Genomic DNA, 13,054 nt, shown 5'->3' with positions numbered 1-13,054 from the left:
TTTAGCCTGACCCAACCCCGGCTGTTTGCGGCCATTTGGGCAGTGAACCAGAGGATGGAGGATCTCTCTCTGTTTCTCTGTAACTCTTTCAAATAAATCTTATTTTTAAAAACATCTACATTGTCTTTTTATTCATAGCATTAAAATCAGTTGGCCTCTAACCTATTTAAGTGGTTAGTCTTAAGCATGCTTCAGTTGAGATAAATTTATTACCCAGACACAATCTAAATGATTGGTGTACAAGCTAGTCTAGAAGCTGTTCTTAAATAAAGTAGGAAGTCGTGAAGTAAGTGTTTGAAAGTCATATGATGGAAAGACCTTGCATATCAAGATAAGCATACTGAAAATTATTTTGGGGGCAAAGAATAGCCATTAAAAGCTTATGAAAGGGAACTGCTTAGGTGAAAATATTGCTATGCAGGAATTAATGTTCATATTTGATATATGTGGTTATTTCTGGTCATCGAAGTCTTTGGAATTCTTCTGTTCTATTAATCTGCAGTTATTCTGAAAGTCCTCCAAGGTGAAACCACATACTTTAGGAGTAAATCCTTTATAATTGCAACACCTTTGAGCCTAAAATTCCAATTTATTACTACATTTTACTAAAAATTTCTTACTTGAAAGAAATCAAACTCCTAAGCATCAGAGTTCAAAATATCACTAAATTGTTCTTTCACAGGATTTACAGAAGTTGAAAAGAGGCTTTTAATTAAGGGATTCTGAAAACTCTTGTAAATATGTCTAAAGAAAACACTGGACTGTAATAGACCGACATTTGATGAATGCAGGAGGACAGTTAGCCCTATACCAGTAGGGAACATAAGAAAGGGGGGGCAGTGAAGAGCAAGAGACTCAACATAGGGGAGAATCTTTCAGAATTTATGAACTCGAGCATGCCATGCCATTTACCCTTGCTCCAAACCAGCTATGAGGACTGCATTAGAACATCCCAGAGATGCTGGGAGATTGCTTAACAGAAGTGGACATCAAAGCCCCTTTCCTGATAGGATTTTTGCTGAGCTGTAGCAACTTTTAGGTTGAGCATCACAGATAGGGAATGGGATAATGGTGGCAATGTTTTTGGGAGAGTTTGACCTATGCCATCCAGAAGGGTGGGGGCATTGGAAACTAGGGCTTTAATAACAGGGCAAGGAAGAAGAGCAAGAATGCTTGATTTTCCTAGGCTAGTGTCAACCAGAGGTGATTCTGCCTGTTAGGGGACATTTTGCAAAGTTTATAAACATTTTTAGTTGGCATCTAGTGGGTGGAGGCCAAGGATACTTTGCAACATCCTATAATACACAGGATAGCGCCCCCACCCCAAGAAAGAAGGTTCTAGTCCCAAACAGCAGTGCTGAAGTTGAGGGACCCTGACTTAGACCATGGTGGCACACAGAAGGCTCTAAGTTAGAACCATCTTGAAAATGGCGGCTGGCCAGAACAAGGATATCCCAGAAGTATACTACTTAGAGAAGGAACTTGAGAAACAGTTGGAGAAAGTCAAAGGATAATACAATATGGAGACTCCTGTTGGGGATAATCTAAAACCCCAGCATTACATCTGAAGGATATTTGCCAAGACAGGGCATTCAAGAGGCAAAGAAGATCCAAAGGAACACCAGCCGAATCCCTCGCCCCCGCCCCTGCATACACACACACACTGACTCTCATTTCCTCCTCACTCAACTTCCAAGCCACGAAGTGCTTGAATGAAACAACTCAGATGAGATGGTTGTGGGGTATATGGCTGAGCAGAGACAGTGGAAAAGCTAGACCACCTAATTTTTGAAGCTACTTCAACAACAGAAGAAACAAATGAATCTATCAGTGGGTTACCAAGCCACCTGTGGATTTTGTGGTTTCTCTCCAAGGGGAGAAAACTATGATAATATCCTGCACAGGAACAGTTATATACCAAGACTGCCACCTGCCTTACATTTCCTTATCCCCTAAGGTTAGGTGGTCATTAACAGAACCGCGAATTTCTTCCATAACTCCTCTACATCCTTGGTCCTGAGCTAAACATCCCCTCTGCCTTCATTTCACTTCAGAACCGCACTCCTCCTAAAATCCAGATCAAACAGCCTCTTGTTCAAGAAGCTCTCTCCAGATCCTTCTGCTCCTCTAGAATTTCAGTGGTGCTTTGTTTTATTACATTGAATAGAACACAAATCACTCATTACTTGACATAGAATTTGTGTACATGTGTCTGCAATCACACACCAAGTATAATCTTGTTCATTGATGGTCTTACATCTAATTTTTCCCAGAATTTCTTACCATGTTATTCATGTTATTCACCCAAGCATGTTATTCATATACAGCAGGCACTCAAAAGTTAGCTTTACTTAATGACTGAGGAAGAAAAATAAAACATTTATGTTTTCTAAATTAAACCAAGTTCTGTGGCAAATGTGTGAGGTTATAAATATTAATCATAGGGCCTTCAAAAAATAAAATTGTATCTTATTTTATTTCCAAAGGCAGCTCCCAGAAGAAACAAAACTTTTCTCTCAGGTGATTTCCACGTGGAAAAAAATAACATCAAAACTGCAAAACAAACTGAACGCCTTGCAAATAATCATCTTGGCCAGAGTCCCTGACATTCTGAAAACTTGCAATACACATCTTGAATGTATAAAGAAAAGTCTTGAGGTAAAACGGCATACCAGTCCTAAAGTGGGGAATCATTTTATTCCATGACAGTAACACAATACACTGTAGAAACTAATTCCAGGGAAGATTTTCTTTTTTGCTCTAGCTGCCAACAATTTCTCACATTCTCCCAATGTACAGCATTAGCGGAAATGTTAACAAAAAAGCAGGTGGATGGGACTAATCTAAATGGTCTTAGGCAAAGTACCAAACTTTTAGAGCCCATGACCTTTTTTTTAAAGTGTATTTATCTTTTACTTATTTGAGAGACAGGCAGGAACAGAGACATTTTCTATCTGCTGGTTCGGTCCCCAATTGCTTACAACAGCCAGGGTTGGGCCGGAACAAACAGGAGCCTCAGGCTCCACCTGGGTCTCCCATGTGGGTGGCAGAGACCCAGGTACTTGAGCTGGCACCTGCCGCCTCCCAATGTGGATCAGCAGGAAGCTGGATCCAAAGTGGGAAAGGAGGGTAGGTCATACCCAATCCCTAACACTTAGATGGGGGAGGTGGGTGTCCCAAGCAGTTGGCCTAACACACTGTGCCACACTGGCTACCCCAAGTTCCATTATCTTCAAATTGAAAAAACTAGCAGCTACCTTGAGGGGTTTTCTTCTAAATAAGAGGACATACTTAAACCACAGGAGCTGGCACAGGAAGTACTTAATGAAGGTGATGTATTTTATTAGCACTACTATTAAATTTACAAATGCAGCAAAAGTTGAAATAGAACATCTTGATGGATCTATAAACTTAAATTTCTGAGTTCATGTATTTATGCATCACCAAAACATTGAATTGTCAGCTAGAGTTACGTATTACTTAAACACTGGGTTTTAATATTTGAGATTCACGGCATATGCATTTATTTCACTTCATAAGCCAAGATTTTTTTTTCAGGCATTCATCACTTTTTCTTACTAAACACAAGACAGAGTGATTATGATGACTGCTCCTGAATATTTAACTGTAGTCAGAGCCTAAAGATAGAAAAGTTGTCTGGATAGGCTTCCCTCTATACAAATCTATGATCTGGAACAGGTAAAGAGGCCACCACAGATGCTGATGAACAATAGCTGGTTTGCCAGGTGATCATTAAGATAAGCTTTCCAGTTATTTTGAGCACATCTCTGAATGCTTACTGAGGATCATTCCAAACCAGTAATCATTTATCCAAGTATTGAGTACCAGCATTGCTGCTCTAGGCTGGGACTCCAAAGATAAAGACACATCACCTGCTGCTTCAGAACTGTAGTACAGGAAATGAAACAGTAGAGAGAGATTACCGTGGGAAGTACACCATGACAGATTAGGTAGTAAGGCCATAGCAAGGAGGAGAAATTCATCCAGCCCGAGGGAAGTTACAACTGACCCGGGTCTTAAAGGCGGTCCAGGTGTTAACTAGGGAAGAATCAGAGCAAAGATGGCGGGTGAGGAGAGCATCCTAGGCAAAGGGAAAAGTGCAAAGATGCGGAGCTCTGAGCAAGTGTGGTGTCTTCTGAAATTGAATGGCCGGAGGAGGGGGCAGTTGGAGGTCTCTAGGGAGGCAGGGGACAGGATGGTGAAGGGGCCTTAAAGATCACACTGTTGACTTTCATGAGTATCCAGGGAAAGCTTTTAAGCAGGAAGGTGACTAATTTAATTCCGAACTATCTCTCAACGTTGTCACATCAGGATTCAAATTTCAACATGAGCTTAGAGGGACAAATAATATTAAAACCATAACAGGGGCAGTGAGGATAGATACTTAAAAACTAGTTAAAGCCCGTAGTGACAGTGAAAGGATGTGGAGCCTGGATTTCTGGCTTGGTCATGAAATGGAAGATAATCATGCTATAAAGACAGAACCAGAGGAGGAAGAGATTTAGAGACTTAGGTGGAAACAAGTTAAGTTTTGTTCATACTGAAAATCCAATACATATGAGAGATCTGCATGAACATCCTAATTTGGCAGCTGGGAACAATAGCTCCTCCTTGTCTGTTGCTTTACCTTCCACAGCTCCAGTTACACATGGCCAACCGTGGTCCAAAAATAGTACATGGAAAATTCCAGAAATGCAATTCGTGGGTTTTAAATTGCCTGCTGTTTGTCTAATGAAACCTCACACTCCGTGCTCTGTCCCACCCAGAATGTCAGTCATCCCTCTGCCCAGCATACTCACTCCGTATACAGTACCCGCTGCTTAGGTGTTTAGTAGCCATGGCAGCTGTCGTATTCCCTATCATGGTATCAGAGTGCTTGGGTACAAGTAATAGGGTAAAAGGGTTTGGCACAATCTGCGGTTTCAGCTGTTTCTTTAGGTGAAAGGGGGAAGCAACGTTGCTATGGCAGAGAGCAGTGATTCGAAAGGAAGAGCAGATGGATAGGTGTCAGTCAGCTCAGGAAGAGCATGAGTGAAAAGAGAGATGAGGTGGGAACTGAGGAGACATCAACGCTCCGGTGGAGGGGCCCCAGAGGGACTCTTGAGGGAAGATGCTAAGTAGTGACTGAGAGATGGAAGAAAATCCAGAAAGTGACATTCCAGTGGGCAAAGGGCTGAGTCAAATCCCATGGAGATATCACACAACACGAAGACTGAGAAGCGCCCAGGAAATTTGGTGGCATTAGGGGCCAGACGGTGGAGTGTGGGATGACAGAGAATAGGTAAAGACTTGGAGCTACACACTGTCTAAGGAACTTTGTGGCGAGATGGGCAAGTAGACAGTGGTTAGAGGAGAACAAGGGGAGGGCAAAGGCTTCTTCTATTTCGTCCTTGAGAGAGCTGGAAGGGAGAGGCCTGTTGCAAAGGGGAGCCTGAAGATGTAGGACAGAAATAAGTAAGGATGTTGTGGCCCAGTGTAAGTGAGTGGGTATCTCTTCTTCCAAAAAGAAGGAATGGTAACACAGGTGTGAATGCTCTAAGTTGTGGGGGCAGGTGGGGAGACCCTCTCTGAGAGTCCTTGTGTCATCTGTGAGGGGGTCACTTCCTTTCTCAGGTGGAGACTCCACGTACAGGGAGACAGCCGGAAGCTGGAGGTACAGGAAGGCAATGTCGATAATGCCAAAATACAGTGCTTTATTAGTGGTGAATAGGAAAATAGTGTATGTGTAAGAGTGGGTTTTATTTGTTTCTGTTTTGGTTTCAATTTGCCCTGGTTTTTCTGTATTGAAGTTTCTTTTAGTAGCTGAAGTATAGCTTTCATCGGACATAGGGTGTTATTTTGATGGGTGTTAGCATGTACACTACAGCTCTACTGTTGCAGCTTCCGTGTAGGTAGGCACACGTGAGGATGTGACTCACACCACGATTAAATCTGTATCCTGACCTGCATTTCTCTCGGTTCTGGACAGGACTACCTTGAGATGAAAAGAAGTATTTTCCCAAGATTCTACTTTCTCAGCAACGCTGAGCTTCTTGACATTCTCGCTGGCAGCAGAAACCCCGAGTCTGTCCAGGTAATCACGTGGCTCTCTGGCAGCAGCGTCATTTCCGGGCCAGACCAGGATTTCATCAGGCTAACGGTTTGTGTTTCTGCTTCACAGCCTCATCTTATGAAGTGCTTTGAAAACGTGAAACAACTGGTGATCTGCAAACAAGAAATCGGCCCCCCTGTTGTAAGAGCGCTGGTATCTGCGGAAGACGAATGCCTTGTGCTGCCCGAGTATGACAAAGCTACAAACTAAATTTAAACTCCTTAAAACCTCATTGTTTAAGATCTCTGACATTTGACACTCTATAGAAGTTTTCTAAGCAAACTTGGATAATGTCCTTCCTCAAATACACGGTCGCCTTTCTATGCTCCCTTCCCTATCCTACGTACTCCTCTCTTCCTTTTCTTTCAAAGCCAATAATCTTCAGACTCCTGGTGCTTTCTAATTCGGTGTAGCTTCTGCTCTGCCATTAAAATCCGCTTTCAGTTTCCTGCTCCCTTTTGAGCGAGTGACCTCTTGTTGGCTTCCTTGTTGGGACACAGGAAATATGCCGTTTGTTGGGAGTTGTTGATGCGATTCCCACAGGGTTTCCACTGAGCTCTGGCTCCATCCTGGTCTGGTCCCAGGCAGTGATAATAAGCTAGGTCCATTACACTGGTCCAATTGGCTAACCCAGCAGAGGACTGTAGAAACCTGGGCATTTGACCCCTGATGTAAGTTGATTTTAAAAATGCTGTGTCCAACCCTTTACATGCACCGAAACCCCTCGCCTAACCCTGCTGATTAAAGGAGCCAAGGAGGAATCCAAAAATGTTTTATTATAAATTGCTCACTCTTACAGAATCATTTTACATGGAAACTAATTACTGTGTAAATTCATGGTTTTGATGTCAGAATTTCTTAAAGCCTGGTAATGGGATTTCTGTGCAGTTCTCTAAATTAAAATCTAGAACAACCAAAGGATATTGTAGACTCATAGTCTTTTGATCTATGAACGTAACAAAAAATGTGTAGAAAATGTAGTCTATAGGCTTAATTAAAGGACTGAACCAGGAATTAAAATAATTTTTTGTAATATTTTTGAAACAAATTACAGGAAAATTCATATAAGAAGTGCTGTAGAACAGTGGCTGGTAAATGTAGAAAAAAACATGTTTGAAGCAATGAAAAAGTAAGTACAATTATGGAATCCTAACATCATATAAATGATATATCTATATTTATCTCTACTTCTATGAGTTCAACTTTTTTATGTCTCAGGTATAAATGTGAGATCATGCAATAATTTGTCTTTCTATGCCTGACTTACTTCACTTAGCATAGTGTTCCCTAGGTTCATCCATGTCATCACAAACGAGATTTCCTTCTTTTTAAAGATTTAATAGTATTCCGTTGTATTTATAAACACTGCGTTTTCTTTGCTCTTCTGCTGAGAATACAAATGGTTTGCCCGTATTTTGCCTATTGTGAATCACCCTGCAGTGCACATTGGAATGCAGATGTCTCTTTGCATACTTATTTCTATTCCTTTGAATACATACCCAGAAGTAAGACTGCTGTGTCATATGACAGCTTTATTTTTGATTTTTTGAGGAACTTCCATGATGTTTTCCATAATGACTGTTTTAATTTACATTTCCTCTGACAATATGCAGGAGTTCCCTTTTCTCTACCCCCTTGCCATCACTTACCTTTTTTTTTTTCTTTTTTGAAAGGCAAAGAGAATAAGAGTGAGAGCAGAGCGTATAGGGAGTGGGGTAGGGAGAAAGAGGGAGAGAGCTTCTATCTACTGCTTCACTCCCCAGATGTCTGCTACAGCTAGCACTGGACCAGGCTGAAACCAGGAGGCTGGACCTCAATCCTGTTTTCCCACATGGGTGGCCGGAACCCAAGTAGGTAAAATCACCATCTGCTGCCTCCTAAGGTATGCATTAGGAAGCTAGACCAGAAGTAGAAGAGTCAGAACTTGGACCTAGGCTCTCTGTTATGGGATGCAGATGTCTCAAGCAGTGTCTTAGCCATGGCACCAAACAACTACCCCACCTATTCCTTTTTGATAATAGTCATTCTAGCATGCAAGGTGATATCTCACTGTAGTTTTAATTCACATTTCTCCAATGTTAGTGATGAGAAAACTGCAGTGGGTTTTTTGTTTGTTTTTACATATACCTGTTGACCATTTGTATGTCTTGAGAAATGTCTACTCTGGTCCTTTGCCTATTTTCTAACGGGTTTGTTTATTTTCTTGTTATTGAGCTGTTTGAGTGCCTTACATATTTTGGGTATCAGTGTCTATCAGAATGTGAATGGAAGGGGAGAGGGAGTGGGAAAGGGGAGGGTTGTGGGTGGGAGGGACGGTATGGGGGGGAAGCCATTGTAATCCATAAGTCGTACTTTGGAAATTTATATTCATTAAATAAAAGTTAAAAAAAAAGAAAAAAAGAAAAAAATCCAGGGATGATAAATTCCCCCAGCTTTTGGATATATGAGAAAGTTTTTGATCTCTCCTTTGATTTAAAGCACAAAATTACTGTGTATAGTGCTGGCTGGCAATTTTTGCTTTGAGCTTTTAAAATGTTATGCATTTGCTCTAACCTCCTGAAAAACTTGCTGATAGTCTTATGGTGATTCACTTGTGTTTAATAAATCACCTTTCCTTTGCTGCTTTCAAAATTCTCTGTGTCTTTAAACTTTGACAGTTGGATTAGAATGCATTTTGGTGTAGGTGTTTGAATTCATCCTGTTTGGTCTTGGATCTGGATTTCTACTTCATTTTCTAGGCTTGGGAAGTTTTCTGCCATGATTTCTTCGACATGTTTTCTGCCCTCTTTTGTTTCTATTCTCTTTCTGGTATATCAGCAATTACATAAATTGTCTCACTGCATGATTTAAGTCCTTTCCTCTGTCTTCACACTTTCATTCTTTTTTAGTTTTATTCCTCAGATTGAGTGATTTCCAGTGACCTGTCTTCAAGTTCACTAATCCTCCTTCCACTTAATTGCACCTACTGTTATCCCCTTTATTGAATTTTCTAGCTTAGTTATGGTCTCCTTCACTTCTATGATTTCTACTTGTTACTTTTTAATGTTTTCTCGCTTTGTTGATGTTCTGTTTCTACATGCATTGCTTTCATGACTTCAGTGAGCACCTTTATGACTGCTGTTTTGAATTCCCAGTCAGGTAAATCACCTGTCTCCATTTCATTAGTATCAGTTTCTGGAGACTTATTTTATTTTTCTTTTTGCAATAGATTTTCCTATTTCTCTGTTTTCCTTGACTCTCTGTGTTGATTTCTGTGTATTAGATAAGACAACCAACTCTTCCAGTTTTGTTATATTTAACCTCATCCTCACCTCTGTAAAGAGACCTTTGTCTATATTCTGTTTAAGGAACCCTTTGGAAATTGTTTCCCTATTTTTTTCTATTTAAGAGGTGGTAGAGAGTTCCATTGGCTCACTCCCCAAATGCCCAAAATGGTTGGGGCTAAGCTAGGCCACAGCTGGGGTCTGGAAACTCGGGTCATGTCTCCCATGTACTTGAGCCATCACCTGCTGTCTCCCAGGGTGTACACAGGCAGGAAGCTGGTGTCCTACCTGGCATCTTAACCCCAAGAACAGATGCTTACCCCTAAGTAACCCTTTGAATATGTTGCTGTCTGCTGACACAGTGACTGATATAGTGTCTTCAATATTTGATTATTATCACAAATGAACACATTCTAACCATCATATTGTACATTTTCTAATGGCTGGGGTTTTTCACTTCTTGTTGTTAGATTACATTTCTTCATTTCTTTTGGTGTAGCTGTACCAAAGTTATAAACATTTTCTTTTTAAATAAAACTTCCTGGATTTTAATTTTTTCAATTTATTTGAGAGAGAAAGAGCATACAGTACAAGAACCCAATTGCTTGAGTCATCACCTCTGCCTCCCAGGATCTGCATTAGCAGGAAACTAGAGTCAGAAGCTGGAGCCAAGAATTAAACCTGGGTACTCTCAGTTCAAGTCCCAGCTGTTCCACTTCAGATCCAGTTCCCTGCTAATGCTCCCGGCAAAGCAGCAGAAAATGTCCCTAGTGCTTGGGCCCCTGCCACCCACAGAAGAGACCTGGATGGAGTTCCTGGCTCCTGGCTTTGGCCTGTCTCAGCCCCGGCCATTGCAGCCATTTGGAGAATGAGCTAGTATCTGGAACTTCTCTCTTCTCTGTCCCTCACTCTCTGTCATTCTGCCTTTCAAATAAATAGGTTTTTGAAAAAGTATAGATAATGTTAAAAAGGAATTCAAGAAATGTGCATTATCCATATATTAAGGCTCTGTTACCTCTATGTATTCTTATACAGATTGCTAAATTAGAAAAAAAGAACATCTTAAAAAAATTCCCCTGTAATCTTGTATGGTTGATCATTAAATGACTAGGCATAAGTAATATAAGTAATATAAATTATTTTTGTTCACAGATTTATAAATCAAGGGATTAACGACTGGCACTGCCAGACTTTTTCTCCATGGGTGGTATCTCATTTGGGACAAGTGGTACTCACTGTGGTAAGTTAATTTTGCTTTGATGTATGTGTATAAGTATTTGGTTTGTGGCTGTGCTGCAAAGAAAGCAAAGATGTAGGAAATATATCATTATGCAGTGTACTGATGTCTGCAAGTTGCATTGAAATGTAAATGTTAAAAAAGGATGGCAAGATGAATAGATATATATGTGATAAAGTAAACATAGCAAAAATTTTCCTATAGAATAGGTGATGGGTGTATAGGTATTCACTTATAAGTAAATTTTTTCTACAGTCTTCAAATTTTTTGTAACATAATATTGAATGAAAATAATCCATAAATTATTATCATTATTTTCCTATGGATGTTACTATGTTGCATTATATTTATTTTTACTTCAGTCATTAAAAAATAAAGTTTAAACTTGGAAGTTTAGATGAGAATAACAGGTCTCCCTGGGTTAATCAAGATGTCAGTAGGGCTGTGTTCCTTCCTGGAGACTCTTGGGAAAATTCATGTCCCTTCCAATTCAAGCTTCTAGAAACCACTTGGTATTCCTGAGTATGCCTTGTGGGCACTTCCTCAGTGTTCAAAGCCAGCAATATTGCATCTTCCTAACCATCCTTTTGTCCTTCTAATCATGGGTGAAAATTTTTTCCTGTTTTTTTCATGTTGTAGCAAATGACAAGGTTTCATCATTTTTATGGCTGAATAGTATTTCACTGTGTACATTTTTTTACTATGCGTTTATCAGTTGGTGGACATTTGGGTGGTTTCCATTTCTTGATGATTGTGATTAGTGACACAATAAACATGGAAATGGACATGTATCTTCAACAGACAGCTCTCATTTCCTTTGGATATATACCTAGTGCAGGGATGGCTGAATCAAATGGCAGTTCTATTTTTAATTTTTTCAGGACCCTCCATACTGTTTCCCACAATGGCTGTGCTAGTCTTCAGTTTACATTACCACAAACAGCGTGCATGTGTTCACTTTCCCCCATCCTCACCAGCACTTGTTATATTTTAGCTAATATCCATTCTAATTGTACTGAGGTAAATTTTGCTTTCTATTTTCCTGATGATTAGTGATGGTGAGCATTTTTTTCATGTACCTACTGGACACACACATGTTTTTGTTTAAAAATAAGTATTACATCTATTGCTCATTTATTAAGCCATATTTTTTGCTATTAAGTTGTTGAACTTATTCTGGTTATTAACCTCTTGTTGTATATATGAAAGTACTTCAAAACATTTATGAGAAATGAAATTTAAAAATGTTTATTTTGTTGTGAGAAAATTTTGAAATCCACCCCTAGATTTTCCATTAATATGAACTTTCCATGAACTTTTTGAAGACCCCATGTATAGTTTCCAAATATTTCATCCCATTCTGTAAAGTGTCTTTGTTGGTTATTTCCTTTGCTGTACAAAAGCCTTTTAGTATGATGAAATTCCATTTATCTATTCTTCCTTTTGTTTAGATGTCATCAGAAAAAAGCCTTGCCCATTCCAATGTCCTGAAGCAATTCCCCTGTGTTTGCTTCTAGTAGTTTCATAGTTTCAGATCTTAGACTTAGGTCTTTCATCCATTTTTTAATATGGTGATAAGTAGGGTCTGTTTCACTCTTCATTGGATTTCTAACTCTTCCAGTACCATGTCTTGAAAAGACTGCATTTTCTCCAATGCACGTTCTTGGCAGCCCTGTCAAAGTTCAGTTAACCGTAAATGTATAAGTTTACTAGTAGGTTCTCTCTTTTGTTCCACTGGTACATATGTCTTCTTCATGCTAATTCTGTGCCACCTTAATTACTGTATCTTTGTAGTATATATTTTGAAGTCTGGTATTGTGAGACCTCCAGTTTTACTCGTTTTGCTCAAGATTGCTTTGGCTATTCATGGTTTTTTTCTGATTCCAAATTTTAGGATAGTTTTTTGTTTTTCTATGAAGAACATCATTGGTGTTTCAATGGACCTTGAATCTGCAAATAACTTGAGGAAGTATGGATATTTTTAACAGTATTGATTCTACCAATCCATGAACATAGGATGTCTTTTGTTAATATTTTGTTAGGACATTGAATCTGTACAAAATTTGATATAGGATCAATATTTTTTGTAAGTTTTTAAACTTTTTATTTAGTGAGAGAAATGCATAGGGGAGTGAGGCACTTAAGGGAGAAAGAAAAGTCCAGAAATTAAGTTGGGATTCATCCCAAGCAGAAAGCAGGCCTAGAGCCACGTGTGGTGAGCGTTTGATTATGAGCAGCCCAAGCAGCTTAGCACGAGCAGTGAAGCAAAGGCAAAGAGCACAGGTGGCCCCAAGGTGTGAGCAGCAAGGGCAGGAAAGGGAATAAGGGTGAGAAAAAGGCCTGGATTAATATTTTAACAATATTAATTCTCCCCATTCATGGATACAGGCTGACTTTCCATTTCTTTGTGTCTTCAAATTCCTTCATCAATGTGTTATGTAT

General features: G+C 39.7%; 1 protein-coding gene across 1 annotated transcript in view; it reads left to right on the top strand.

Annotated features, from left to right (window-relative positions):
- Positions 1 to 13,054, top strand: part of DNAH14 (dynein axonemal heavy chain 14) — a 344,335-nt gene that overhangs the window by 119,345 nt on the left and 211,936 nt on the right. Inside the window, exons 23-28 of the mRNA XM_070055424.1 lie at positions 2,487 to 2,658; positions 5,990 to 6,094; positions 6,182 to 6,300; positions 7,167 to 7,241; positions 7,876 to 7,962; positions 10,528 to 10,615. Of these exons, the coding sequence (XP_069911525.1) occupies positions 2,487 to 2,658; positions 5,990 to 6,094; positions 6,182 to 6,300; positions 7,167 to 7,241; positions 7,876 to 7,962; positions 10,528 to 10,615 (646 nt within the window). The remainder of the gene's footprint in view (positions 1 to 2,486; positions 2,659 to 5,989; positions 6,095 to 6,181; positions 6,301 to 7,166; positions 7,242 to 7,875; positions 7,963 to 10,527; positions 10,616 to 13,054) is intronic.

Source organism: Oryctolagus cuniculus, chromosome 13, assembly GCF_964237555.1.
Source record: "Oryctolagus cuniculus chromosome 13, mOryCun1.1, whole genome shotgun sequence".
Taxonomy (NCBI): domain Eukaryota; kingdom Metazoa; phylum Chordata; class Mammalia; order Lagomorpha; family Leporidae; genus Oryctolagus; species Oryctolagus cuniculus.
The sequence above is the reverse complement of the archived record's forward strand: the minus strand, read 5'-3'. Positions and strand labels throughout refer to the sequence as shown.